Here is a 25,532-nt window from a genome sequence, read left to right as displayed (position 1 = left end):
ACGCGCTGCGAACCGAGGTCCCCCTCTGCCAGCCATGCCGTCCTCTGGATTCCCAGACCCTGCCCTCTCCAGACCCAGCTGGCCCCTTCTGCAGGTGCAGGTCACCCCAGTGCCCAGCTGAACCTGACTTGAGATACCTCAGCAGTCTCAGCCCCTGCCTCCCAACCACAGTGAAAGAATTTAGACTCGTACGCCTTGTTGTTGGGCTGTTCTCTGAAGCTGTGTCCCAGATATGACCCCCATGCTTTCAAAAATGCCCCATTTCAGTCTTGATCCCCAAAAGTCCCCTTGGTTCCCTGAGCCTCAGGCCTGCCTCCAGAACTGCCCCCACGTAATAGGTGCCTATGCCACAGTCCCACAACCAAGAGCTTGCACCTGAAGTGACCAACTGGGCTCCACCTTGGCTCTATTCCAATCAATCCAGTAATCAGCCCATCCCACTATTCCTTTCTGAGTCCTAGGACCCTATCCCTAAATCCAAACTATGAATGGACAGAACCTAAACTGCCAAATGTCTCCTTACTGAATTTCCAAGGGTTGCCCACCCCGATATTTCATTGTACAGCCCTCCACCTACTGCGGATCGTTACCACTGGGCTCTCCAGTACCATCTGCCAGAAAATGCCCTTGAGATGCTGCACCTTGAAAACCTTGCCAAATCTCCCACATCAGCTGGGCCAGCACTCCGGGGCTAGAGGGTGAATGTCACAGCTGGGACCAGGAGACAGCCGTGCACAGAGCTCAGCCATCCCTGTTGGCAGAGGGTGCCAGGAGCAGAGGCAGGAGCTCAAAGCATAGGTGAGAAGGGAGTGGGGTCACCTGATCCCACCACCTTTTCAATCCCAAATGGAGACGCTCTTCACAAGAGAGAGAACCGCAGAGCTAGTAGCCAAAGATGAGCATCTCTGATGAGCTCGCAATGAATCACTGGCTGCCACGTTTGGAAGGCCTTAGGATGAGTTTTTGGATGAGGAGCAGAAAACAACCCCCAGCTCATGTCCCCATGTCATAAAGTAAATCAGAGTGAACTTTAAAAGCAGGGAGAGGGATATTTTTCAAATAGATTACATACACTCTAACTCCTTTCTATTCACTTTGAGCTGCATTTATGAGAAGCTGGGTGTAGGGTTGGGGAGAGGAGAATCTGAATGGGACACAGGCTTGCTAAGAAGTGACCCCCACCAGGCCCCAGGTTTCCTCCTGTGCCCCCTGCTCACTGCTCGGTCCCCTGGGTCACTCTGATTTGCCATCAAGTGTCCTTGCTGCATTCGATTTGGACAGTTTCTTTGCTATGACTGTGCCCTTGGGCTAACCGGCCCTAGGCAGACATCTCATTAAGTTGTGGAGCATTTCCTGGAGCACTATCAGGCCTGAGGTCTGGAGAGCCCCCAGCTCCCAGCAGGTGGTCCTGAACCTTATACAGATCCCTCACTGGCCTTCCGAAGTCCTGGAGAGGCTGGGGTGGCCTCACTTCCTCTCCCCAAAGAGGTGTGTGTGCTCTCCTCTGGGGGGAGGATCGTTAGCCGCTGTCTCCTGCCCCCAGCCCCATCCTGCCCCTGCCCACCCCCTCCCCCAGCCCCCGTGTCTCCACAGTCGTTGGGAACTGCATTGCGTGACAAATGACAGAGGAGGTCCTGGGGACGCCATTTCATTCTGCAGGCATTATTGCGCCTGACCTAAACCCAAATACCCAGGCCCCAGTCTCCCGGGTGACACCTGAAGGCCCTGGTTTCCTGGCAACCAGGAACAATGGCCCCTGGGAAAAGCACATACAGTTTGGGAAAGGGCTGGCTTTTTTCTCTGTGCCCCTGGGTAGGATGGGGAGCTCTCCACTTCTGCAGGCAGAGTGTGCAGGGAAATTCCAGAGACTGAGGGTATTCGAGCCGCCCATGCCCACCTCCCCAAAGGAACCAAGCCGCAGGAACTCTCCCAGGCAAGTAGGAGCTCACCCACCTGGGGTGTTTTTAGCTGCCTCTTCCTGAGACAAAAGCCCCTTTGAACAGACTCACTTGTGCCTCCTTTCCCCTCCTTTCCCTCCACCCCAGCCCATGTCTGAACTTCATCCCCTTGGAGCTGACTCAAGTCATTCAGTCATCTCTTCTGGTGACCCCCATTGTCACCTAATGCTGCAGAAGTGACATTCTCTTTCCCCTTTGATTTTTCGGCACAGCCTCCCAGTTTGGTGATGTGGTCCCAGAGGAGAGGAGAGAACTCAGGTTTTGCAACCAGGCAGGCTTGCATAAAAACCCTTTCCAGCAACTCACTCACTGTGTGACCTGGACAAGTCACCAAACTAGGAGTCTCAGTGTCTTCACCTGCAAACCAGGGCCTACAGCACCCGCCAAGGGTGTTGTGAGGATTGACAGGCGCTCATGAGCAGGGCCGATGCTCGATACTTAGCACAGCAGGGACTAGCAATGCCACCTCTAGGTGTGGGGGTCACCTCCTTCCCTGTGGAAGCAGAGAACAGCAACGACCTGCAAGAAACTGGGGGGCTCCTGGGCTGAACTGTGCCCTTCACCAGACGCCCCTCACTCTGCAGACACCCAGGGAGGGCTGTACTGCCCTGGTGCAGAATTATAGCTCCCAGACTCCCCACAAATGCAAGGGGCTTTGAGGAAGGATCTCAGAAACCTCCTCTCAAAAGCAGGGAGATCTCTAGTGAATTCTCGTGTCTCGTGATGTTTCCTATTTGTGAAATAATTCTTGCCTGTATGCTAAGAAAAGGGGATCATGCTTTTTTTTTCATTCAACCAAGTTCTGCTCATCTCAAAAATTCCTTCTGATGTTGCAACGTGATGCAACATCAGCTAAGTGAATGTTTGAGTAATGTTCTTTTCCTCTAGTCTTTTTTGCTTTAACTCCTGGAACTTGAGCACCTCCCATCAGCAACAGAACACAAAGGGGCGAAGGACGATGGTTCCTATTTTACAGAGGGGATGTTGGAGTATAAGAAGATTCCAGGTCAGCAAGGTCAGAAAGGGTTAATGTCACAGCTGGGACCAGGAGGCAGCCAGGCACACAGAGCTCAGCAGCCCGTTAGCTGTAGTTGCCAGGAGAAGAAGCAGGAGCCCAGAGCACAGGTGAGAGGGGAGAGAAGGGATGTGGCACAGAGGAGCAAGCGCAACTCAAAACCATAGACAGGGAGAAGATGGACAGCAGAAATGCTAGAACCAGAAGAGTCAAGGCCAAGAACGTAGCTAAACAGGAGGACTCTGTGCTCCCCGCGGTGCTGGTGAAGGTGGGGGCAAGAATGCAGGTGGCATGAATCTGCCTCCCAATGTCAGACAGAGCAGCACAGTGACCAGGAGGGCAGAGGCGGCTCGAGCGTCCCTTCCCCAGCTTGCCCCTGGAACTCCCTGGAGCCCTGCCCCATCCCCAGGTCCACGTCCTCTGCTCTTGGGACTCAATGTCACATCACATTGGCTCCCATAGCCAGCCTCTTCAGAAAACAGAGGCCACATCCTTTTTTCTCACCACTGTATCCCCAGAGACTGTAATGAAGCAGGCACAGTAATATTTGTCGAGTGTGGTACCCATGAAGGACTGAAACTCAGATCCAGGAACGCCAGAGGCCTTCAGGCCAGCCCAAGGCACACCCTGCAGACTCACAGGCAAGGACTTCAGGGATGGCACCCATCGCACACAGCCAAGCACCCTGCGAGACAACAAGGCATGTTCCCTGAGCAACTTCCCCAGGTTCTGCTCCCTTCCCCACCCCTTGGGTGCATGCCTGTGTCTTCATCTGTTGAAAACAGGTCAGCCAGTTAGCCCACGGTTCCAAATACAGAGGTCCATGTCCACACACTGCAAAACCCCATTAGCTGCCTCCTCCTCCCTAGAATAGAAGCACCTTAAAGGTAACAGTGAGCCTGGAGAGCCAGGGCGACAGAGCAGCCGCTGCGAGTCACTGAGCTGTCACTGACGGAAGCCCAGGGACTGCCGAGCGCTTGCGTGCACTGCCTCCCCTAGCCCTGGCTTCCGTCCTGCAAAGTAGAGTCTGTTACTCTCCCCATTTTACAGATGAGGAAATAAGCTCAGGGGGCTGACAGCACTGGTCCAAAGTCACGTGGCTAGAAGTGGCAGCTGGAGGACTGGAACCCAAAGCCCTCGCTCAGAACCCCAATGCACTGGGCTTAAGGGGAGCTTCCCTTGGGAGGTAGAGTACAAAGTGGAAACCCCATGAAAAGCTGGTGTAGGGGTGGGTGAGTTTGATGCCACAGGCCCTGGGGCTGCAAGCAATGGTGAGGATGCCCAGATGGGAGCAGTTTCTTGCTGGGCAGCAGTAAGGCCCTGCAGGGGTAAAAGGCCCAAGACCTGAAACGTCAGCAGAGGTAAATCTGGGGGTGCTGCAGTGAGTATGTACAGCTCAGGAGCCCCTTCGGCTCCCAGGGATGCTCAGTGGCCCTCTTGGCAGCTCTCAGCTGGAGGCTGTGCTCCCAGCCTGCCCCAGTTTTCTCTCCAAGGGGCTGCCCAGCCAAGTGAAGGGAGAGCTGCAGAAGCCCATTTAACTAGCCACTGACGCAGCCTGCCTCCAGTTCCTGAAAACCAGGTTGGGGGACATCTTCATTAGGTCTTCCCTTAGGCATGATAAGAGAGAATCCTGTTTTGCCTGCCCTTAAGAAAAACACCCCATGAACTGATCATATGCCCTGGGATGGTGGCTGGCAAGGCACCCCAGACCCATGAATGGGCTCCTGAATTTCTGGAGCCCTTGAGTTGATGATGGAATTTAATGTTGGGGTGGGGCTATAGGGCAGGCTGGCTAGTCTGATGTGTCAGCATCTGCTTCTGGTATTGGTGATAAATAGGGAATAAAACCGTATTCCCAAAAATCATCCCCTCTCCTTCTTAAACAAATATCAGCAAAAAAACAAACCTTCTCTGCCAGGCTTTTCACAGATTTGACCCACCCTCAAATGCTGCTAAAGCCAGAAAATAAGCAGAAATGAATGATCCTTCCGTGTTTAACAAAGCCCCTAATTTCAGCATGTAGGGGATTTGGAGGCACGTTCTTCACCTACAAGAGGTAACTGCTTGTCCTCGGGGCATGATGGGACCTGTCTGGGGGCAGGGGCTGGGTCACAGTGGAGGGTATTACTAACAATGGGGACAGAGAACTGGAACAGATTGAACAGGGCCAAGGCCTCCCTTAGAGTCAAAACGCATAAACTGACAAGGCCTGAACCTCCACAAAGACTCATGTTCTCAGGGTTAAATGAGCTGTAAAGACCAGCTTCATTCCAACCTGGACTCCACACCAAGTGGATCTGCAGGGAAACAAGAGTAAAAGGAAATCATTTTTGCTAATTTAGCTCCAGTCCCCTTGTCAACTTTTAAAAAATAGTACTTTTTCTTTATTTCTTTAAAAGGGATATTTTCCTCCTCCTAAATAATAAAGGAAACTCTTTATAGAAACTCTACACGCAGGAAACATTAGGTGTTAACTAAAGCACCTTAGAGACTGTCTTCACGGCTCACTTTTCTCTTGTTGGAAAATAATCCAACATGTTTGATAGCCAAACCAAATTTCTAGAATCGCAAGCACATTTGGTTGCCCAGTTATCTTTGTTTGGAAAAAAAAAAAAAAAAATCAAACTACAAATCATCAAAAAGCCACATTTGGAAAATTTTGCACTAACATATTCTAAGTATAGATTGAGGATAAGGTGTGGGTTACTAGGCAATGGAGATGTAATTGTTTTCTCTTGTTCCCTGAATTTCTGACTGTTAGAAAGACTAGGACTTTTAAGAGAAATATTAGCTTAACATTTATAGATGTTCCACACACCAGATCTGTGCTGGATGCATTGCTGGAAGTGTCTCATTTGATACCAGCTCAACAAGAGACAGGTCTTTATTATGCCCTTTTTCCAGATGAGAAAACTGAAGCTAAGCAAGATTAACCAACTAGCCCCAAGTCAGCAGTAGAGTCATTGAATTCCAGAGTCCAAACTCCTAACTTCCGTGTTAGGTCTGATTGCCAATTACAGTTATTTCAGCAGCACTGGAGAATACGTGCAAAGTCTGCACCGGAGAATATGTGCAAAGTCCAGATGGCACTCACAATGGCTTCCCCAGAGCCTCTGGCTCACCTGTGCCTTCCAAAATACACAATCGACAACCTGTGTTCAACCCCACTATCAGCAGATGGCGCTTACCAGCAGAGGACACACTCCTGAAGGGATCCCAGGGGACAGAGCCACTTTCAGCCTGTGGTCAATGCTTAAATGACCAGTTGTCCACAGACTCCCCTAGGGACAACTGAGGTCTCATGCCACGTCCAGCTGGCTGTGAAAGATGCTATTAAAAGTCATCAACAAATGAGTTACGACCTTTGCTCACACAGTTTACCATAAAGAGCTGCCCATGATGCGCTCTTGCCTTTTGTTTCCTATAGATGGAGTTGATGACTTGTAGGAAACTGGTTTCTTCCAGCTGCTTTAGAAGAATAACATATCAGATGTTCGGGTTTAGCGATCAAATTTCTATGTATCCAAGACAGAAGGAAATGATGGGGGTTTATGTTTGAACAGCTGTGTAATTGATATATGAGCATTTGTCCCTGTGAAATATGATTTTTCACTTCTATTCCTTTTCTTTCACATTTTACCTTTTATTTCATGGGCACCAGGAAGAAGAAGGAAAAAAATCTACTAGCTGTCAAATTCTTACAGCTTATACCACCCACTTGACAAATCAGCTTTACACTACTTGCCCAACCACAGAATCACCTGTCAACACTTCACTCAAGCCCAAGACCATATCAAATTCATCCTGATATTCCCTATGCCTCACAAAGTGTAGATGGCAAGTTTGTAATAAGTCGGTCGAGTGAATGAATTCATCCATTCATCCAAAGGCAGCAGCTGGGCCCAGGGTCCCCACCACCATGCTGGGGAAAGGAGGCTGTATCTCAACAAGGCTACCAGGCTAGGGGGCATTCCAGAATTCCCAATCCCTGCAGGAAGGACACGCACTATGGGAAACTGGACGTTTTCAGGAGTCTAAGATCAGCTGCTACTCAGCAAACATCTGCCAGGAATCACTTTAAGAATTCACGCCCACAGCGAGTCCCCATCAGTTTAATAGCACTCAAGACCCACACTGGGGAAAGATGCATCCCCTTTCTCTGCTTCTTTCCTAAATGTTTTCTAAAGATTACGAAGAGGAGAGCTGATCACACACAAACACATTAAAAGTTGGTTTCTTTTTTTAATTTTGTTTTAAAGAAAAGAGTATCAAAAATGGTTGGTCTGTTACAGAGAACTGAAAACTCCATCAAAAAACACTATTCTGGACCCTGGGATGCCCCTGGTTGTTTGGGGAACCCCATAGAAGCCATAAAAGTCCAAATACAAGCTGCTAATGGCTTCCTCTTGAAGCCCCAGGCAATAAATACTGTCCCCTTTGAGCACTAACAGGTCCAAAGGACTCTCTTAGAAATGGTGCTGAGTCCCGGGGGCTGGTGACAGGGAAACCTGGGTCTCTCCAAGGGGTCTATGGAGGAGCACTGGGTGTGTGTCCCCAGGACTGGGCCTCTGGCCCTCGTTGACCTGCTGGGGACTCCGGAGAATTGACCTGAGTGCAAAACCTCTTTCAGGGGGTAAGGGCCCTGGGTTGACACCAATCGGGGGTCTCAGCAAGGTGCCCACGTCACCCCCTCGGTGACGGATGGAGTGGCTGGCAGTGATGGAAGCCTCCTCTTTGTGCTCGTTTCTGGCGCTCAGCTGGGTGCTCGGCCCTCTGCCTCTGTCCTCTCCCGGGGCCCCACGGGGCGAGGACACCCCAGCGTGGTTTTTCCCCTTCCAGTCTTTCCGCACTCTGGCCACATCCCTGGGAGCAAGGGCATCTCTGGTTGTGGCAGTGGGGAGGGTGACAGAGTGGTCCCTGTGTCCCTGCCAAGGGGGGTGTCACGCCACCAGAATTTATGTGCCAGCTTTCCTGGACCAGTGTTTCCCAGGTCACCTCCCCACCCATTACTGCCCCGGGAGCTGCCATGTGCTTTCTCCTGGCTGTGGCTGGCCCACACTGCCTCTTTGTTACCCGGCTGCTCTAGGCCGGCCCCTCCCCAGCCAGGGGCTAAGCTCAAACTTGGCATGGGGAAATATTTCCTCCCTCTCTCCTGCCCCCTCCCTCCAACCTGCTCTGGGGGCCCCAGAGCCTTCAGTTAAATAAGCCCCCAAAGGGAATTCTCCACTCTGCACAGCGCGAGTGGGCCCCAAGTTGCCGGGAACCCCTTGTCCTCCATAAACACGCTCCCCTCCTTATTGGTATTCAGTCGATCCCTTCCTCCTCTGACCCTCCCCTGCTCGCCTCTGCGATGTGCCGATGTGCCGACAGAAGGGCCTTTGTGAACGGAGCAGAGGGGTACAAACACCAGGGCCCCAAAGACAACCGTGTCGACTTCAAAGGGGGAAATGAGTCATTGCTTGCCAGGCACTGGACAGGTGCTGGATGGGGAGGGGGCGTCCAGGGAGAGCAGAGGCCCCTGAGGACCTTGAGTGTAGGCCCACCCTGGGGAGAGTTTTGCCCAAAGATACACCTTCTGTCTCTTTTTACAGATCAGACACCACTTCCAAAGCTATTTGTTGATTTATATTGTTCCAAATTTGACAAAATATGGGCCAGAATCGGGAGACTGGTAAATATTTTGTTACACAGTTCACTGGAACCACTTTGTTGTAGAGGATTGCTTCCAACACCGAGGCTCGGGCTGGGGGCTTCCCGGCTCCCACTGTCTGCCAGTTTTGCATGTGTGGAAGCAGATTAACCATCCCAAAACCCATATGGATGGAGCCGTGTCTCCCTGTAGATGGCTCTGCATCTCAAAGCACCCAAGGTTATGAAACCCAAGGTCGCCCCAGCTCTCCAGTGCGTCATCCTGGCTCAGGCAGATCCAGCTCTTCCCTGAACTCTTTCAGGGAGGTGGTAACAAGCAGAGCAGCCCACTCCTCACAGACAGCTCGTGTTCAGAAAGCCTGACACGCACAGAACAAAACCCATTTTCCCAAGCCTTGTGCCCACTGTACTCAGTTCCATTTCTGGAACAAACTTGTTCCTTTATCCTCATGACAGCCCTTCAGACAGATTTGAAAATTACTCTCAGAATTCTGCTACATTTTCTTCTCATCACACCAAAGAGTCCCACACTTGTCTACAGTTCATGTGAAATGGTTTCCAGACAGCTCCCAATGTTAGCTGTCCTCCTCCAGGCCTCCCCACAGCCACCCACCATAAAACACAGCTCCCACGACCGAATGTGTTCTTCCGATGTGCTGGAATCAGCACAGACTCGACCAGGACTACCCCCTACCCTGGAGAGGGCCCTGTGCCTCTGTAAATCCAGCCTAGGGCTGCATTCACTCTTTCAGCAACCTTGCCACATGCTTGACTCATCCTCAGCCTGAAGTCATGGGCCCTTCTCACGATAAGCACTGCTAAACCAGGTTTCCCCAGTCAGCACTTTTACAACCATACTCATAGGTATCAGTCTTTAATTTCACCACACTGATTCCAGCTCACTTCTGGGTGATCTTTTCCGATGGTGCTCTGTCGTCTTGGGGATAATGGCCACCCCTTTTCAGCTCTGGGACACCTGCAAATCTGCTGCACATCCCTTTTATATGCTCACCCCATTACTGATAAAAATATTACACAGAGTGGTGCCCCAAGATACCAAGTGACTTGTCCAGGATCACACAGCCAGGTGGAGACAGAGTTAGAACACAAGGGAGGAAGACGGCAAAACTGGCCGCTCCTTGAAGGCCTCCAGTGGGTAGCTTCCTGGAGCTACAGCCCCTTGCTTCTCAAAAGGGAGCCACTGGAGTAACCTAGACAGGCCAAACAGGGCTGAGAAGGTCACAAAGCTGCCTGAGTAAATGGGACAGAACAAAGAAACTAGGGAGATTCCAGGGATACCCTTGAGCCTTGGAAATAATCTATACAATGGACAGGGAGTAGCTTAAAAACAGCTTCAACCCCCTGGCGAGAGAAAAGGCCTTTTTAACAAAAGTCTGTCGCAAACAGTTGTCACAGCTCTGTCCTAGAAATGTGTATGGTCCCTTGAGGAATCTGGTGATGATAATGGCTAGTTGAAGAGCTGACATTTGGGACATACCCTTACCCAGAGTATAACTCTAGAGGACAGCACCAAGATCATGGGGTGATCGTGCCAAGAAAACAGGTCAAGGTTAATACAAGAACCGTTAGTGATCAGAGCTTGTCACCAACAAGACAAGCTGTAGTGTGAAGTAGTGAGCTCCCTGTCACCAGATATGTTTAAGCAGAGGATGGCGAAGATGGAAGATGACTTTTGTCCCATTTGAATCCAAAGATCTAAGCTCCTGAACTCTTTCCTGCTGCTGTGACAGGTTCTTTTGCTGCCAAGTAAAAACCCGTCATTGACGAGAAGCAGAACAGCCTAGAACTGGGAAGGAAGGATGGATGGGGACTTGGGTTTCAATGAAGCAGAACTGAGCTGCAGATATGTCAGTGAAAGCAGAGGAGCTTTTTGAATATAAATACCAATGCTTTATTTGTATGTGACAGCCTCTGATGCCCTGTGGACTTCTGGTGCCAAGATAACCTGAAGTCCAAAAGTAATAAAACCAAGCATATATTATAGGAAGGACTTATGATGCTAAGAGACTCAACATTAACATTGAGATTAGATTAAGCAGAAAGTGATACCAGTTAAGAATTGATGAAAAAAGGTAATGCACTGCATCCAGATGTTTGTTTCTTGAAATTGTACGCTATTGTAGATCACGAATTTAAATGTAATGAGTTATAATTCATGTTGTTATTTTTTGCCAGATTAATCTAATAAGGAGCTCTACATTATAGTCAACTCCCAGGGAATGCATTAAAAAAAAAAAGGCCTTAGAAATTCTTCTTCCATTCATATGAAGCCACTATATCATGCTCAGCCTATAAAATCAAAAGAAAGAAGAGACTGCACAAAACTTGCAGGCAGCAGGCTAAGCAGCCTGTCAAATCCCGAGTGAGCTGAGGCAAGATGCAGGGATGATAAGGAGCTCTGCCTCCACGAGAAAACAGTCAGCAGAATTGAGGACAGGTCCTTAGCAAAGGTCAGCATGTAGCTGGACCCCACAGAACTGTGGGGAAAAGAGCTGGAGATTTGGCAAGGACTTGGTGATGGATTTATCAGCCCCTTACCTCTCCAGAGCTGCCCTGTGGGCACTCTAGAGCTGCCCCATGAGAGCAGGAGACAGAGCAGCCCTGGGACCTGGGTCATCAGGCTTCTGCCAAGAGGCTCCAAGTTAACTCTGGGGCCAAAGCCGGACAACCCATGAAGGAGGACAGTCCATGCAGGAGGACATCCCATGCAGGGGGACATCCCATGCAGGAGGACATCCCATGCAGGAGGACAGCCCATGCAGGGGGACAGTCCATGCAGGAGGACAGCCCATGCAGGGGGACAGTCCATGCAGGGGGATATCCCATGCAGGGGGACATCCCATGCAGGGGACAGCCCATGCAGGAGGACATCCCATGCAGGGGGACAGTCCATTCAGGAGGACATCCCATGGAGGGGGACATCCCATGCAGGGGGACAGTCCAGGCAGGGGGACATCCCATGCAGGAAGACAGTCCATGCAGGGGGACAGCCCATGCAGGGGGACAGCCCATGCAGGGGGACAGTCCATGCAGGGGGACAGCCAATGCAGGAGGACATCCCATGCAGGGAGACAGTCCATGCAGGGGGACAGTCGATGCAGGGGGACATCCCATACAAAAAGACAGTCCATGCAGGGGGACAGCCCATGAAGGAGGACAGTCCATGCAGGAGGACAGCCCATGCAGGGGGACAGCCCAGGGACTCCTCTCCCCATGGCATGGAGAAGGGGAAATGGGCTGCAGGGAAGGGACCAAACATATAAGGCAATGGTTCCCAGCCATTTCACCAAAAAGATGCCCTTTAATACCTCCCCCAACCACACCCTGCATACCCACCATCTGAAAGATCTAGTCTATTAGACTATCTTTATTAATAACTTTTTCCGCACAGTTTTTATTAGTCAAGAGCCAGTTAATCAACTGCCAGTCAGGGCTTCTCATTAGCATCAGATGCCAGTGTTGCACCATCAGATGGACATAAGATTCCAGCCAAAATGCAAAGACAAATCCTTTTGCGTTAGCAACTTTTGCCTTACTGTGCACACCAGTGCTTCTTTCTTGAGCTTTCTAAGATCTGTCGACACCTGGCTGGAAATTCCAAGTGAAAAACAGAACACCTGGGATACTGTGTTCTGCTTAAGGAGGGTGGGGGGGGGGTGCGGAGGGGGGTCTAACTAGGAGACGCCAGGTCCTGGCCCACCCTAGTCAAAAAATGACTCAGCCAACCCTCCTGTGTGCGTCTCCATCACACCACCTGAGTCTAGTCTCTTGCCAACGTGGGCCATCTCTGCCTGCTAAAATTTTAAAAATCCATGTTTTCTCTTTGATTCGGTCCTCCTTTCATTCCCACTTCAAGCTGTTTCTGGCCTCCCAGGAAGCAGGGACCCTCCTTGGGACTCCCTGTGACCCCACCCCCCTGCACCCCATTTCAAGAAGAGGGGTGCGCAGTCCTGCTTCTCCAGAGATCTTACTTCTCCACACCAGCACTGGGTTCTTGAACAACCAGCTCCATGTCACGGGGCCACGAGTCAAGGCCAACCGCAGATCAAGGTCAGGAAGAACAGGGGTCAGTGGGCAAGTACTGCAGCCAGGCCCAGCATGGAGCAGCAAAGCCCCGAGCCCAGATGTCAGAGAAAGGAGGGAGGAGTGGCGAGTCCCAAGGGAGCAGCAGGGACTGATCCTGCCCTCCTGCAGCCTTCGGGATGATGCCTGCCACCAGAAAGATCCCACAGTCTGCCAGCCCTCCTGAAGCCCACCTGGGCTGGGGAAACAGGTGGGCAAGCTGGAATCCCTGCACAGTCCAGTAGGGGAGACAGGGCAAAGGGTTACAAGGAAAGATGGGGGCTCTGACAAGGGGTCAGCCACTGCTAAGAGAGTGCTGAGGAGGCAACAACCCTGCCTGGCAAGGGAGGAATTGGGGACTGTGACAGGGGAGGTGGCCTTTTAGGAAAGCCAAGGGAGAGGCCTGTGAGACAGAGGAGTGGTCCCACCTGTTGCTCCTGCGCACGTCCAAGGTGCAGGGAGCTGGAGGAGCAGGATGAGGGTGGTTGAGGAAGGACGGCTCTCACTCTCTGCTCAGGTCATGCTGCTCCTCAAGAACCCTCTGTGGCTCCCTCTGTCTATCACCCACTCTAGACTCCTCAGCCTAGAACACAGAGCCCATCTACAACTCCCTACAGGCCAATGCCCACACTGAGCTCCAGAATTGTGGGGCCCTGCTGATGGGACAATATGCATTCCCATCTAGGTGTCTGCATATGCCACTCCTTCCACCAGCAAGCCCTTCATTCTCCCTCTGCACCCACCCATGTCCCCCCATCCTTCAAAACCTGACTTAAAACCCACCTCCCTGGAAGATGCATGGGCAATCTCTTTCTTCTTCCTGTTTCTCTGTCTTCTAGAATTTTCTATAGTGAGAGGTACTACCCAGCTATAAGACCAGTTTACTGAACCCTTCCATGCCTCAATTGTCCCACCTGTAAAATGGGGATAATATTTGTAACAGCACCTAGCTCACAGAATTGTGACATTTAAAATGGAAAAAAAATGCACATAAAGCCCTGAGCATAGTGCTTGGCACATAATAAGTGCTCAATAAATGGTAGCTATTATAATAGTTATATATTACTTTGATATTAAACTTTATTAAAGTATATTTGAATGTTAGCTCAAGCGTTTCAAAGTGCCTCATTTAATCAAAATGACCTTATCTCTTATCCTTCCTTGCATTTCTCTATTTTCCAAATGTTCAATATCAAAGCAACATATTTGTATAATTTTTGAAATGGTTTAGAAAACATTCTTCACCTCCTTAAAAGTTCTTCATTACAGCCCCCTCCTGCTTGCATCCCTGTCTATTCAGAATCCCCTTGAAGCTTAAGAATTCAGTTCGTTCCATGCCAATTTTTGTAATGCTCTAGATGAGGAGCCACAGCTTTTTATTCCTTTGAGCCCCTGTAAAACCTCCCCAGCATGGCACCCTGCCTTTGCTGGGCATTCCCCAGGGGCTGACCCACCCAGCCCTCCTTTCCCTCGGTTTTCTCGGCTGTCCACATTTGTACAGATCTGAGTGGTTCCAGGCCAGCCGGGGGCAGAGCCGGACTCAGAGCCTGCAGGGGGGCTCCAGGGCTGTGTGTGGGACACTAGTCCACATGGGTGCGGCAGCCCGCCCTGCTGTGGGATGGACGTCAATCTCGGGCCAGCCGTCTTCTTCCGCGGAGGCTCCCGTGCCAGCCCAGTGCGACACTTGCCTTTTGCACTTGAGCCTTGACAGCAGGAGCAGATTTAACAATTGGAAAGCACTTGAAGAATCCAGAGTGCTTCGTAATTGCCAACTCATCATCCCCAAATTGTCCTCTGCATGGCTGGGGGAGGCGAAGCATCTGCTCGCGGGGTCTTTGCATAGTGCTGGTTCCCACTAGAACAAGGCCCAGCAGAAGCAAACGGGCTCTCACCAAGCATGCTGGGGAACGAAGCTTCTCAGAGAGTGAACCAGATAAAGAAGGGCTTGTTAATAGCACAGATTCCTGAGTTCTTCCCACACCTACTCAGTCGGGATCTCGGATGATAACAGCCCTGGGAATCTGCATTTTAATAAACTACCCCAATGGCTCTAACTCATGCTAAACATTGAAGCTGATGGTTTAGAAGTGAGCATGCAGGTTTGGAGTCTGGTGGACCTGAGTTCCTGAGTTCAAATCTCAGCTCTGGCATTTACTGTCTGAGACCTCGGACAAGTTACTTTATACCAGGCCTCCAGTATGTTAAAAGATTCTCCCTGTAAAATATTTCTGTAGAGTTTCACAGTCAAATAAACGTGAGTAATGCAACACCCTATGTCTCCCCCTTGGAGCTTTACAAAGCACATGAGTGCATTAAAGGGGCTGAGCTGTCCCTCTGCAAAGAACCCTGTTTGTCCAAGCACTTCTCCAAACTGCCTAACCAAGGAAGCTTTTTTTTAATCATCAAAGCCAGGAACATCTCACAGACTTACTTTCTCACCAGATAGAGCTTGCGAAATTCCTTTCTGGGAAAAGAGAAATCTAACAGGTGACGGACCGACTGACAGCCCCTTAAGAGGCCCTGAGGTGGCCCTGGCAGGAAGAAGGTCCTGATCCTGGCCCTGGAGGATCAGCAGCCAGAGCTCCTGTCTTCAAGATGTGGCATCTGCGTTTGGAGCACGGCTGGCTCAGTTCTGCAGCTCGGCTGCCTGGAGTGGACCTGTCACAATAGGGAGGTCACCTTCCTGCTTCCTTTGGAGGCAAGACAGGTCCATTTTTAACAGCTCTTCATTTCAGCCAAGAATGCCCTCCTGCTTCCGATGGGGGCTGGGGACCAGGGTAGAAGGGAAGCTTTGTTTTTCTGACCAATGCTGACAGTTTAATTAAACCCTGCTTGAGACAGGTCGAAGGCATCAGGCATGCTCCAACAGGGTTTCTGCAGAATATCACATCCGCACCTTTCCAACCCCCAGGGCCCTGTTAATGAGTTATCCTGGTCCTTACAGCAGGGATATAAATAAGGGGAAATAAATGCCCCTGGGCTGCCCACCCCCTCCAGGCCCAGCAGAAACACAAAAGGGCGATCTTGCCGGAAGTTGTCGCTGGATTCAGAAGGGAAAGCGATCAACGGGGTGGGGGTGGGGGTGGGGGTGGGGGTGGGAGCCCTCCCAGACCGGAGAGGGTGGAGGCCGAGAGGGTGCTGACCCTCACCACGCTCCCCTGTCACCTGTGAGTGCAGATGGGGTTTTACTGTAGGAGGAGGAGCAGTTGGGCTGCACACTTGTCCCTCTAACCCCAAACTTAACCCCCAGGAGGATCCATGAAAGAACATCTCCATGGGGGTTGAGTGTCAGGGGACAAATCCAGGAAACCTGCCACTGGGATATAACCCCCAGCAGAAGACACGGGTCCAGGCAGCGAAGCTTCTGCCCCCCAATTCCCACCCCCAAAGCACCGATGACTGAGATGAACCCTCACCTCCAGAGGCAGTGCTCACCTGTATGTCTTATACCCCCGTTACTCCGAGTGTCTCAATACCTGGCACAGTGCCTGGCCCTGGGAGGCCCTCAGTAACTGTTGGACAAAAGGGTGAGGGGCAGATGGATGGGGGTAGGTGGGTTGGACAGGAAGATGGGTGGGAGAGAATGGGGAATGGGGGCATGGGTGGGGGGATTGATGACAGGATGGGTAGGTTGACAGGTGGGTTGGTAGAGGGAGGGTGGGTGGGTGGGGTTCAGATGGGGAGATGGGTGGAAGGGTGGATGGTGACGGGGGAACAGGTGATAGATGGGTGGATTGATGATATGCAAGAGAACGAGCTTTAGCATCAGACAGACCAGGGTTCAAATCTGACTCAGCCCCTTGGGCATGTCACAAACCCTCCGAGCTTCCATTTCTTCATCTATAAAACAGGGAAAACGCTGACCTCAGAGAGATGTTCTGAAGATGAAACGAGATGACATTTATAAATTGTTCGGCATGAGCCTGGAGCAGAATAACCTTCTGCTCATTGTGACCATTACTGCATCCCGAGCTTTTTCCAATGGCCCTGGAGAACTGAGGCAGCAAGTGGATACCCCAGGACAGGTGCGCTTCAGCAGAGGCTCCAATTCCTTCTAACCTGAGGCAAGGAATGGGTGAGCACTCTCTTCTAAAGAAGTCCAGTGAGGAGGTGGGGTGCTGAGCAGGAACTCAGGGCTCACCCTTGGCCCCGAAACAGCAGAGAACACACCGGTAACTTCAGGGCACTAAGAAACATCTCCAGCGGCAGCATCACCTACTTGTTCCATGTCTGCCCTCCCCAGGCTGCTTAGGAAAATACCCAAGACATCATCCTGAACCTATGCAAGGATGGACCCAGCCAGACTCCAGCCTGCGGGCCCCTCCTGCTGGCCTCCCTCCACGACCCCCTCAGACAGCCTCCCCACGTGCGCCTAAGCCCCTCTCACAAAAATCAAAAACCTGTTGGGAGAGGGTCCCTGGCAAATGGAGGGGGTGATTCTGAGTAGTGAGGCCAAACCACCGCAGGGGCTGGGGGACCCACGCTGGCCATGGACAAACACTCAAGGTCAGAGTCAATCTGGGCTGTGGTGCTACCTCTGGGAGCCAGCATTGCCTCCCTCTGAAGCAATCAGTGTGGAGTCACCCAACACCGACTGAGCACCTGCCAGGTACGGGGATGTTTACAACTGGCATGAGAGAGGTTCACACTTCTTAAATCCCAGTAATCCTGTGAGGTGGGCGTAATTACCTTCATCTTACAGGAGAGCAAACGGGACTGCAAGGGGTTAAAGAAAATGCTCCAACGTCACATAACTAGCATTTATTTCAACTGAGACTACAGAGGCTTTTCATTCCTTATAAAAACTGGGATGCTTCTCATACAACATCTGGGAAACACAGAAAAGAGAAAAGACCCAGAGGCAACCCCTGTTGGCCTTTTGAAATCATTTTCCACTCATTATTTAGAGTAATTGGGATGGAATTGTCAATACAATTTCACATCCTGGCTTTTGATATCACAAACATTTGTCTGCAATACTTTATATCTTTCATAAAAGCCATTTTGAAGACTGTATAAATAACCTATCAAGTACATACTTAATTTACTTAACTCCTACTGCTGGAAATTTAGGTTATTTCCAATGTTTTAATATTCTTGAATAATGATGCAATGGACATTTTTATGCTCATGTCTTATTATTTCCTTAGGGTAGATACCCAAATGTGAGATTCCTGAGTTCAAGTTTAAGCCCATTCAGGAACATTTTGGCCCCTCGAAGGCTGGTGTTTAGTTCCAACCTTATCACCAAACTTGTGGTCCAAGGAAAATCGACTTTCCTATCTGAGCCACAGGTCCCACACATGGAAAGAAATGAACAGACTAACCCATTGCCGGGGGAAATATTAGTGGAGAATAATCAGTAACAAGATTTTAACTTCTGGGAGTGACACAGACAAAAATCTACCAAAATGTGGACCATATCACCTAGCCCATTTTGTGACCACATCTTTCCCAGCACATTTGGTCTCTCTCAGACTCATTTTCATGTTGATTTAGCAAAACTGCCTCTGCATGGAAGTTGATAATTTGCTCCAGATGGAAAGGACTAGTGATGGATCAATCCCTCCAAAGCAGAAGGATGGTTGACAAGTGGGCACGGGGGATTCCACAAGCCCCCAGCACAGCTCACTCCCAGGTGCTAGCTTCTGGCCTAAGGTGAGCCAATCAGATTCTCTCTCCCAGAAATATGGAGTTGGGACGTTGAGACACCGAGGGAATCTGACCCCAAGGTCACAGGAAGGAGGGGAGGCCTTGCATCCCTCCACCAAAGTCACAATGGAGCTGGCATGCAGCTGTTCAGCCAGGTTGCTGGTTTGCAGGGAGGAGTGGGACGCTGGGATGGATATTCAGAAAGAACTAGACACGTCCCTGACATCTCAGTCCCAGTCTCTGTGATGGCCAGCTGTAACTTACTTCCTGCCCTGATGCACCCACGAGCCTGCTGGTTGTGCCCTTAAGTACCCCCCACCCAGCCCCCCACACACACACCTTTCCTGCCACCAGCCTGAGGGGCTTCTGTGTCTGGAACCAAGAGTGCCCAAGGGGCACTCCCAGACCAAGTAGGGGAGTTAACAGAGATGCTTTGGAATGCCAGATGTTCAGATCAATAAAAAGGGGGGTGGAGGTGGGGCAAAGAGTATCAGCAAATAAATCTTTAAACACGTCCTATATCCTTTCCTACAACCATCTCCAAGGTAAAAAAAAAAAAAAAAAAAAAAAAAAAAAATCTCAGGGAGTCTAGACACCAGGGACAAGCAACCAGATCAAAGACAAGGTTTGTTTAATCATTTTCTCTAGAACAGCCCTTTCGAAACAGCCTCAGCTGGAGGGCCACCAGTATACACTTGCTCCAGTCGTGAGCTCACAAGAGTCTATTCCCCCTCCCACCAAAATGCTCTGCACAAAAAAATACTTGTGCTTATAGACGAGCCTAAGAAATGTCAAGCAGAGAGCTTCACCCTCTGTCCAGCTCTATGCCTGAAAAAGAAACATCACCTGCCAGGAGTCAGGACCTGATGCCTGGAAAGAAAAAGCAGTAACTGTTAGGGGAAAGTTCTGGCTCCAGAGCCTGGAAATAGTCCCCAAAGGACAACCAAGCCTTCCACTGGGAGGGCCCTCTGCTGATCTCTGGCTGCTCCCGCCCTGGAGCTCGGGAACGAGAGCACCCAACATCCCCAGAGGCCACTGCCTCTGCCTGGCTCCCAGCTCTGTTGTCAGGTACCCCGAGCAAGTATCACGCAAACCCCAGTCCTCTTCAGTGGCTTTTCCACTCCTTGGGTGGATTTACTGGTGCCAGCCTTTGGTTATAGTATCCAATCATTTACTATTGATTAAAGTATAGAGGTCCTTTTCTCTAGGACTCCTCTTAAAATATGAAACCAGAGTCAGAAGAGGGCTCTAGTTCAGACTCTGAGGAAGTTGCTTCATCTTTCCAGCCTTGACTCTCCTCTGCTGCACAGTAAAACAGGGAGGTGTTGCCTGCCTCACAGGGCCACAAGTGTCAAATGAGACCCTGTGCACAGACACATGTGACTTCACTGCAGGGCCATCTGCTCACCCTGAGCTATCAACTGCAGACCCACTGCAGGCTTGGGTGTTTTACGTGCATGATCTCAATTCATCCTGGGATAGCCCAACAGAGAACAGGTAAGAAAAAGGGGCTACGAGAAGTTAAACTACCCAAAGCTACAGTTTGAAAAAACCGAAGTCCATCTAACTCCCGCTTTTCTCCTTCCCCAGGCCACCTCCCATCCTGCCGGGGACCCAAGTTCTCCAGACACGGGCCAAGAAGGTGCCCACCTCCACATCGACCACATGCCCTCACTGCTCCCAGGAGGGACCCTGGGCACATGCAGGGCACCAATGCCCCTGGTGGAAGGTGGACTCGAGTGCTGGAGGGAGGAAGGGAATCCTCTGCAGAGCTATCCATACCTTTCACTCCCAAGAATGGGTGGAAGGCTATGGCAAGGATGTCAGTCCTCCACAAAGTGAATATGGCTGAAGGAGATCCCAAATAAAGGGCCAGAGGTGTGTGGATTCAGATTCACAGGAGGGTCTTGGGCATTTTAAACAAAGTGAGGGAGGGTCAAAGCAGATACTCAGAACCTGATGACAACCATCCAATATGCATTTGCCCTGAGCCCTGAGTGGTAGAGAGCCATGGACCAAAATGGCACAGAGGAAGGGAAACCAGGCAGGCAAATAATCCCAGGAGAATGAGGGTAAATGTCTGGAAGATTAAGAGGGCTGAAGAGAAGAAGAAAATTACAGCATGAGACCAAGAGAAAAGATGTTCAGTATGATTTTCTTCCAGAGAGGCAGAGCTGTGATAGCCCTTTCAAGAGCCAGCTGAGAGCAAGGACAGGGGAGAGAAAACAGGCACTCTTGGGGCCAGGTCAGGGCAAGGACAGCTGCCTGCTCATGACCAGAACAGCAGTGTTTTAGTTTCCTGGTTGCTGAAGCAAATACCATGCAATGGGTTGGCTTAAACAACAGGATTTATTGGCTCACAGTATTGAGGCTAGAAGTCCAAACTCAAGGTGTGATCAAGGCGATGCTTTCTCCCAGAAGACTGTAGCATTCTGGGGCTGGTTGTCAATGAGCCTTGGACCTCGGCTTTTCTGTCACATGACAATGCACGACAGCCTCTCTTGGCTTCTCCCTTCTCTTCTGGGTTCCACTGACATCCAGCTTCTGGCTGCTCCCCCTGCATTTCTCTCTCTCTGTGTCTTTCCCTATAAGACCTTCAGTAATAGGATTAAGACCCATCCTGATTCAGCAGGGCCTTAACTGAAGAAACCTCATCAAAAGGTCCTATTTACAAGAGTCCACACCAACGGGAATGGATGAGTTTAAGAACATGTTTCTCCTGAGGTGCACGGCTCCAAATCACCACAAACACGGACCACCAGCTAAACAGACCTTAAAGTGGATGTGTCTGCTGGGAAGGGTCTGTGCTCGCAGCAGGCAAGTCAAGAAAAGTAAAGCACCCACTGTGTGTGCCTTCCACCAAGTGAAAGCACTAACCTACAGTCACAGAAGGAGAAGTCCCAACTCAAGTCCAACGGTGACAAAGACCAACTAAAAGGGTCATCACTGAGTGTCATTGAGAAGTGACCTCCAGGCCAGGAGGGAAACAGGAAGTGACCAGAAGGACCACTGGGAAAGACTAGAAATTAGGGTTCTATCTTAAAAGCAAAAGCTTGAAGGCAGATCAACGTCAAAATGTGGAGATGCCTGTGGGCCACTGGTTTTGGAGAGAAGTCTGGAAATCATGAAAGAGATGAAAAAACCTACCTGTTTAATCAGAGGGGCAGAGGTCAGATGCCAAATTCCAGGAGCCCACAGTCACGCTCCCTGGCACTAGGGAGCCCTAGGCTGCTGTCTCCCACCCAGCCCCACCCAGGCTCATCTGCATCACTCATTGCCTCTTTCTCCACCCAGGTGCTGTCCTATAAACTCCTTCAGGGGAGAACCGGCAGCCCCAGAACCTCACACAGTGCTTTGCTGGGCAAGCAGAAGGTCCCACCAATGATTTTTAAGGTTGCTAATGACAACAACTAAGAGGGCGCAAAACCTCCTCTATTAAAATTCACAACCCTGAGAGCCCTTCAAATTTCTGACAAGAGTCCACAGTTAGTCTAGGTCAGGTACAGAAAGCAGAGCTAAGAAAAGCAGATTTAGGCTGCATTGTTAAAGAAGAATTTTCTAACATGCAGATCTGTACAATAATGAGTTAACTGTCTGGAGAAGTGATGAACTCCCCATCCCTGGAGATGACCAAGCAAACACTGAATGGACCATGTGCTAAGGAGCTGCAGAAGAGATTCCTTAGATAAACTCTAAGAGATACTGACAACTCAAGATTCCACAAAATGAAATAGATGGTAGGATAACTATAGACACACTTGGCAAATCAGGGAACAGCAGAATTTGTAACCACCCTTTAAACGTGAAAGAAATATATTTAGGGCAAGTAAAAATACAACTTTTCATGAAGGTTAACAAGCATGCAGGCCTCAATTCCCTAAGAGGTAGAATAAGCTGAAATAGAAATAGGTTCAAGAAAGGCCTGGTTGAATGTATCAACATCTGACCCAGGCAGGTTAGCAAAGGCAGTGAGAGACGGCCTGTAAGGGCCTCCCTGCAAAGGCTGGCGTCATGAAGACAAGCTTGCCCACCCCCAGTACGTCCCGGCACCGGCTGTCAGGGCAGCACCCAGGACTGGATGAACCCCCGGGTTCTTTCAGGTGCCTGCCACAGAGCAGCGCCTACGCCACCCACTTCCTGCTGAAAGGTGAGGAGGATGCTGGGCACGGTCAGGGGAAGTCCGGGTCCCACTGACCAGACACCACCCCTCCCACAGGGTGAGGCCTGAGACCCCAGACAGAACTTTCCAGTCATGGAGTGTCACTCACAGTCTTAACAGAGCCTGGTTATTCTGGAACAGCAGTTCTGGTAACAGGTGCAGCTGGTTCCGGTTTAGTCGCCTAAAAGAGAGGAGAGTTGGAAGTCACCAAGATGTCCAGAAATCCCAAGGACTTTTCAGCAAGCCCTGGACTCAGAGTCAGGAGGCCCAGAGCGCAAATCTTAATGGCGTCACTGGGTGACCCGAAGGAAATCACCTTCTCCAGGCTGCAGTGTCTTCATCTATAAAGAGGGAATTCCACCAGCCAGGACTCAGGGAATATCTGTGAATGCCCCTCACCAAAGGCCTGCTGTGCAATGGGCACCAAAAAATAGAGATCCTTCCCTTCCAGTATTTCCTCCCATATTCATCGTCATCATTGCTTTGCATCTGTAAGACCCTTCGTAATGTACAAGGCACTTATACAACTACTACCTCAGTTTGTGAGGTGGATACCAATTACACTCGAAGCGTGAAATATACCCTATTGGGGTAGCACTGGCCCTGCAGTTCTGATTCTTAGTTGCTTTCATCCACATTTGGCTCCAAGGTGCAGCAGTGATTGACTCCCCCCATCCCTCCACTTTTTTTATTGTTTGCTTTGGGTGTTTTCTAAAAGTGAAAATAGCCTTATTGTGTTTTATCATTAAGAAAATGCATGCTTACTAAAAAAAGAAGAAGCCTCAAACAATACAAGAAAAAGTATTCGCAACTTGCTTTTATCTACAGTTTGTAGATATCTTTCCATGCCTCCCAAAAGAGAACTCCCTGTATTTTTAAAAGCTGAATAGTATGCCCATAGCTTAAAATCACCTATTGGTGGACAAACAACTTTTCAGTAATATAAACACAAGGCAGAAGTGTAAAGTTGGTTCTGACAAAAAGATAAAATATAAAAAGGACCTGCCCTTATCTTAGGAAGGCCCCTAAATTTAACCAGACTCATCTCTCCCACCTTAAGCAACTGATTCCTTTACACTGGAATCCAGGATGTATATAGCAAGGGATATGATCTAAATGTTTAAAAACTACAATGGACAACATCAAATTTTAATGATTACTTTTGAGCCCCTATCACATAGCAGCTCAGCACAGTCGCTGGGTGGGGCCCCTATAAGGTACAGAGTCTTCTACTCTCAGTGTGTTCCACGGACCACCAGCAGCAGCACCTGGGGGAGCTTGCAGGAGCTGCAATACCTCAGGCCCCACCCTAGGCCTACCAGGTCAGAATCTGCATTTCAAGATCTCCAGGTGATTCACATGCACAGTAAAGTTGGAGAGGTGTTGGTGGAAAACACCACCCCTGCCCTTGAGTGTAAGGCTGGGTTGAGGATATTCTTTAACAGTTCTAGATCATGATAAACCAACTCTAGCCAACAGTAACTCCTAGGAGGTCATCCTTTGTCCTACACGTGAGAAAGGTCAGTGCCGCCACACTGGAGGCCGCCACACTCCAGCACCACACAGACAATAAGAGCCACAATGCTCCAAAGGGCAGTCTCCTAGGGAAACACATCATTGCCTTGGAAAAAAAGAGACATCAATATAATCTTTAAAGCAACAGAGTCGACATCAGATCGCTCCAAGTTCCTTAACCTCAGTCCAATAAATCAATCCTGCATTTACACTGCCTGGTAATAACTGGTTTTGGTTTGGTTTTGTCTCCCCCAAGACTTTCTCATTTTTCAGGCTTTAATTTCTGAAAAACACTGAGGAGGAAAAAGGATTTTGCACCCCTTTTTAAACAGAAAAATGAAGGATGATGCCAAAGGAGAGAGCTGGTGTGGAGAGGGCCATTCAGGGACCTGGGGGAACGACAGCAGCAGGGGCTCCCAGCCCCGGATCGGCACTGACCACTCCCACTCCATCGGAGGAAAGCAGAATGAAAGCACGGGTTCTTTTCCTTGAACTGTTACAACAATGCCTTACTCTCGTGCACACACCTTCCCATCTCCTCCATCAACTCGCCACAGAGCTTGGCTCTTAGTAGGAGCTCAGGATATGCTTGTGGATAGATGAGGAGGCTGGAATGTCAAGAGGTGAGTGACTTACCTACGTCAGCACTTGGCCACCACGTGGAGAGCCAGGATGCAGAGACCTGGCTCTCCCCATCTCCCCACCCCGGCTGCCTCCATATCACACACCCACCTCCACTTCACCAGCTCAGAGCGTGGTTGAGTGCGCACCACTCCCTCCCAACAACACACCAGCCGGTTCACCGGCACAGCTGACCCACCCCGGCCAGCAGGACCACACACTCCTTCCACACTGAGCTGGGCTCACAAGAACCAGTTATGTCTGTTCCCAAACTTGTTCATGCCAGAGGTACTTATAACTGTGACTGTATAATTTAATCAACTAACTATGTAAACGACTGAAAAACTAGTGTGAAAAGAAAGAGCAGTGTCTATGAAAACTAAGTTGAATGCTTTGGAAAGTGTCATTAAGGGAAAGCTGCTAATTAAGGTCTGTTCAATTAACTAGAAGACTGGGGGGAGGGGACCAGATGATAAAAAATCCAGAATTCTCCACCTAGATTGCTTCTAAAGGGCTGTTAAAAATCTCACTCCTCTTTCAAGAAACCAAAACCAAAAATCATAATCAAGGTATAGGTGTGTGGTTTAGGCAAGGAAAACAATACATCACTCCAGTCAGTGTCTCATACTAAAAAGGAAGGCCTTGCCAAAAAAAAAGGGGGGGGGGGATAAATACACATTTATATGGTTTAACCTAAAAGAAAAGGTTTAAGGTATGTATAGGGTTTTTTGTTTCTTTTTTTTTTATTTTACTTTTTATTATAGTAACATATATACAACTCAAAATGTCCCATTTTAACCACTTTGAAGTGTTCAATTCTCATCCCAAACAGAAACTCTGTGCTCATTAAGAAATAATTCCCCATTCCCCTCACCCCCAC

At 49.8% G+C, this 25,532-nt stretch overlaps 1 protein-coding gene across 3 annotated transcripts in view; it reads right to left on the bottom strand.

Annotated features, from left to right (window-relative positions):
* The window catches only part of SLIT1 (slit guidance ligand 1), a 174,152-nt gene that overhangs the window by 127,594 nt on the left and 21,026 nt on the right, over positions 1 to 25,532 (bottom strand). For all 3 annotated transcript variants that reach the window (XM_037804257.1, XM_037804255.1, XM_037804256.1), the window contains exon 4: positions 22,626 to 22,697. In XM_037804257.1, the coding sequence (XP_037660185.1) occupies positions 22,626 to 22,697 (72 nt within the window). The remainder of the gene's footprint in view (positions 1 to 22,625; positions 22,698 to 25,532) is intronic.

This window comes from Choloepus didactylus, chromosome 15 (genome assembly GCF_015220235.1).
Source record: "Choloepus didactylus isolate mChoDid1 chromosome 15, mChoDid1.pri, whole genome shotgun sequence".
Lineage (NCBI taxonomy): Eukaryota > Metazoa > Chordata > Mammalia > Pilosa > Megalonychidae > Choloepus > Choloepus didactylus.
Note: the sequence above shows the minus strand (reverse complement) of the source record. Positions and strands in the feature narration are given on the sequence as shown.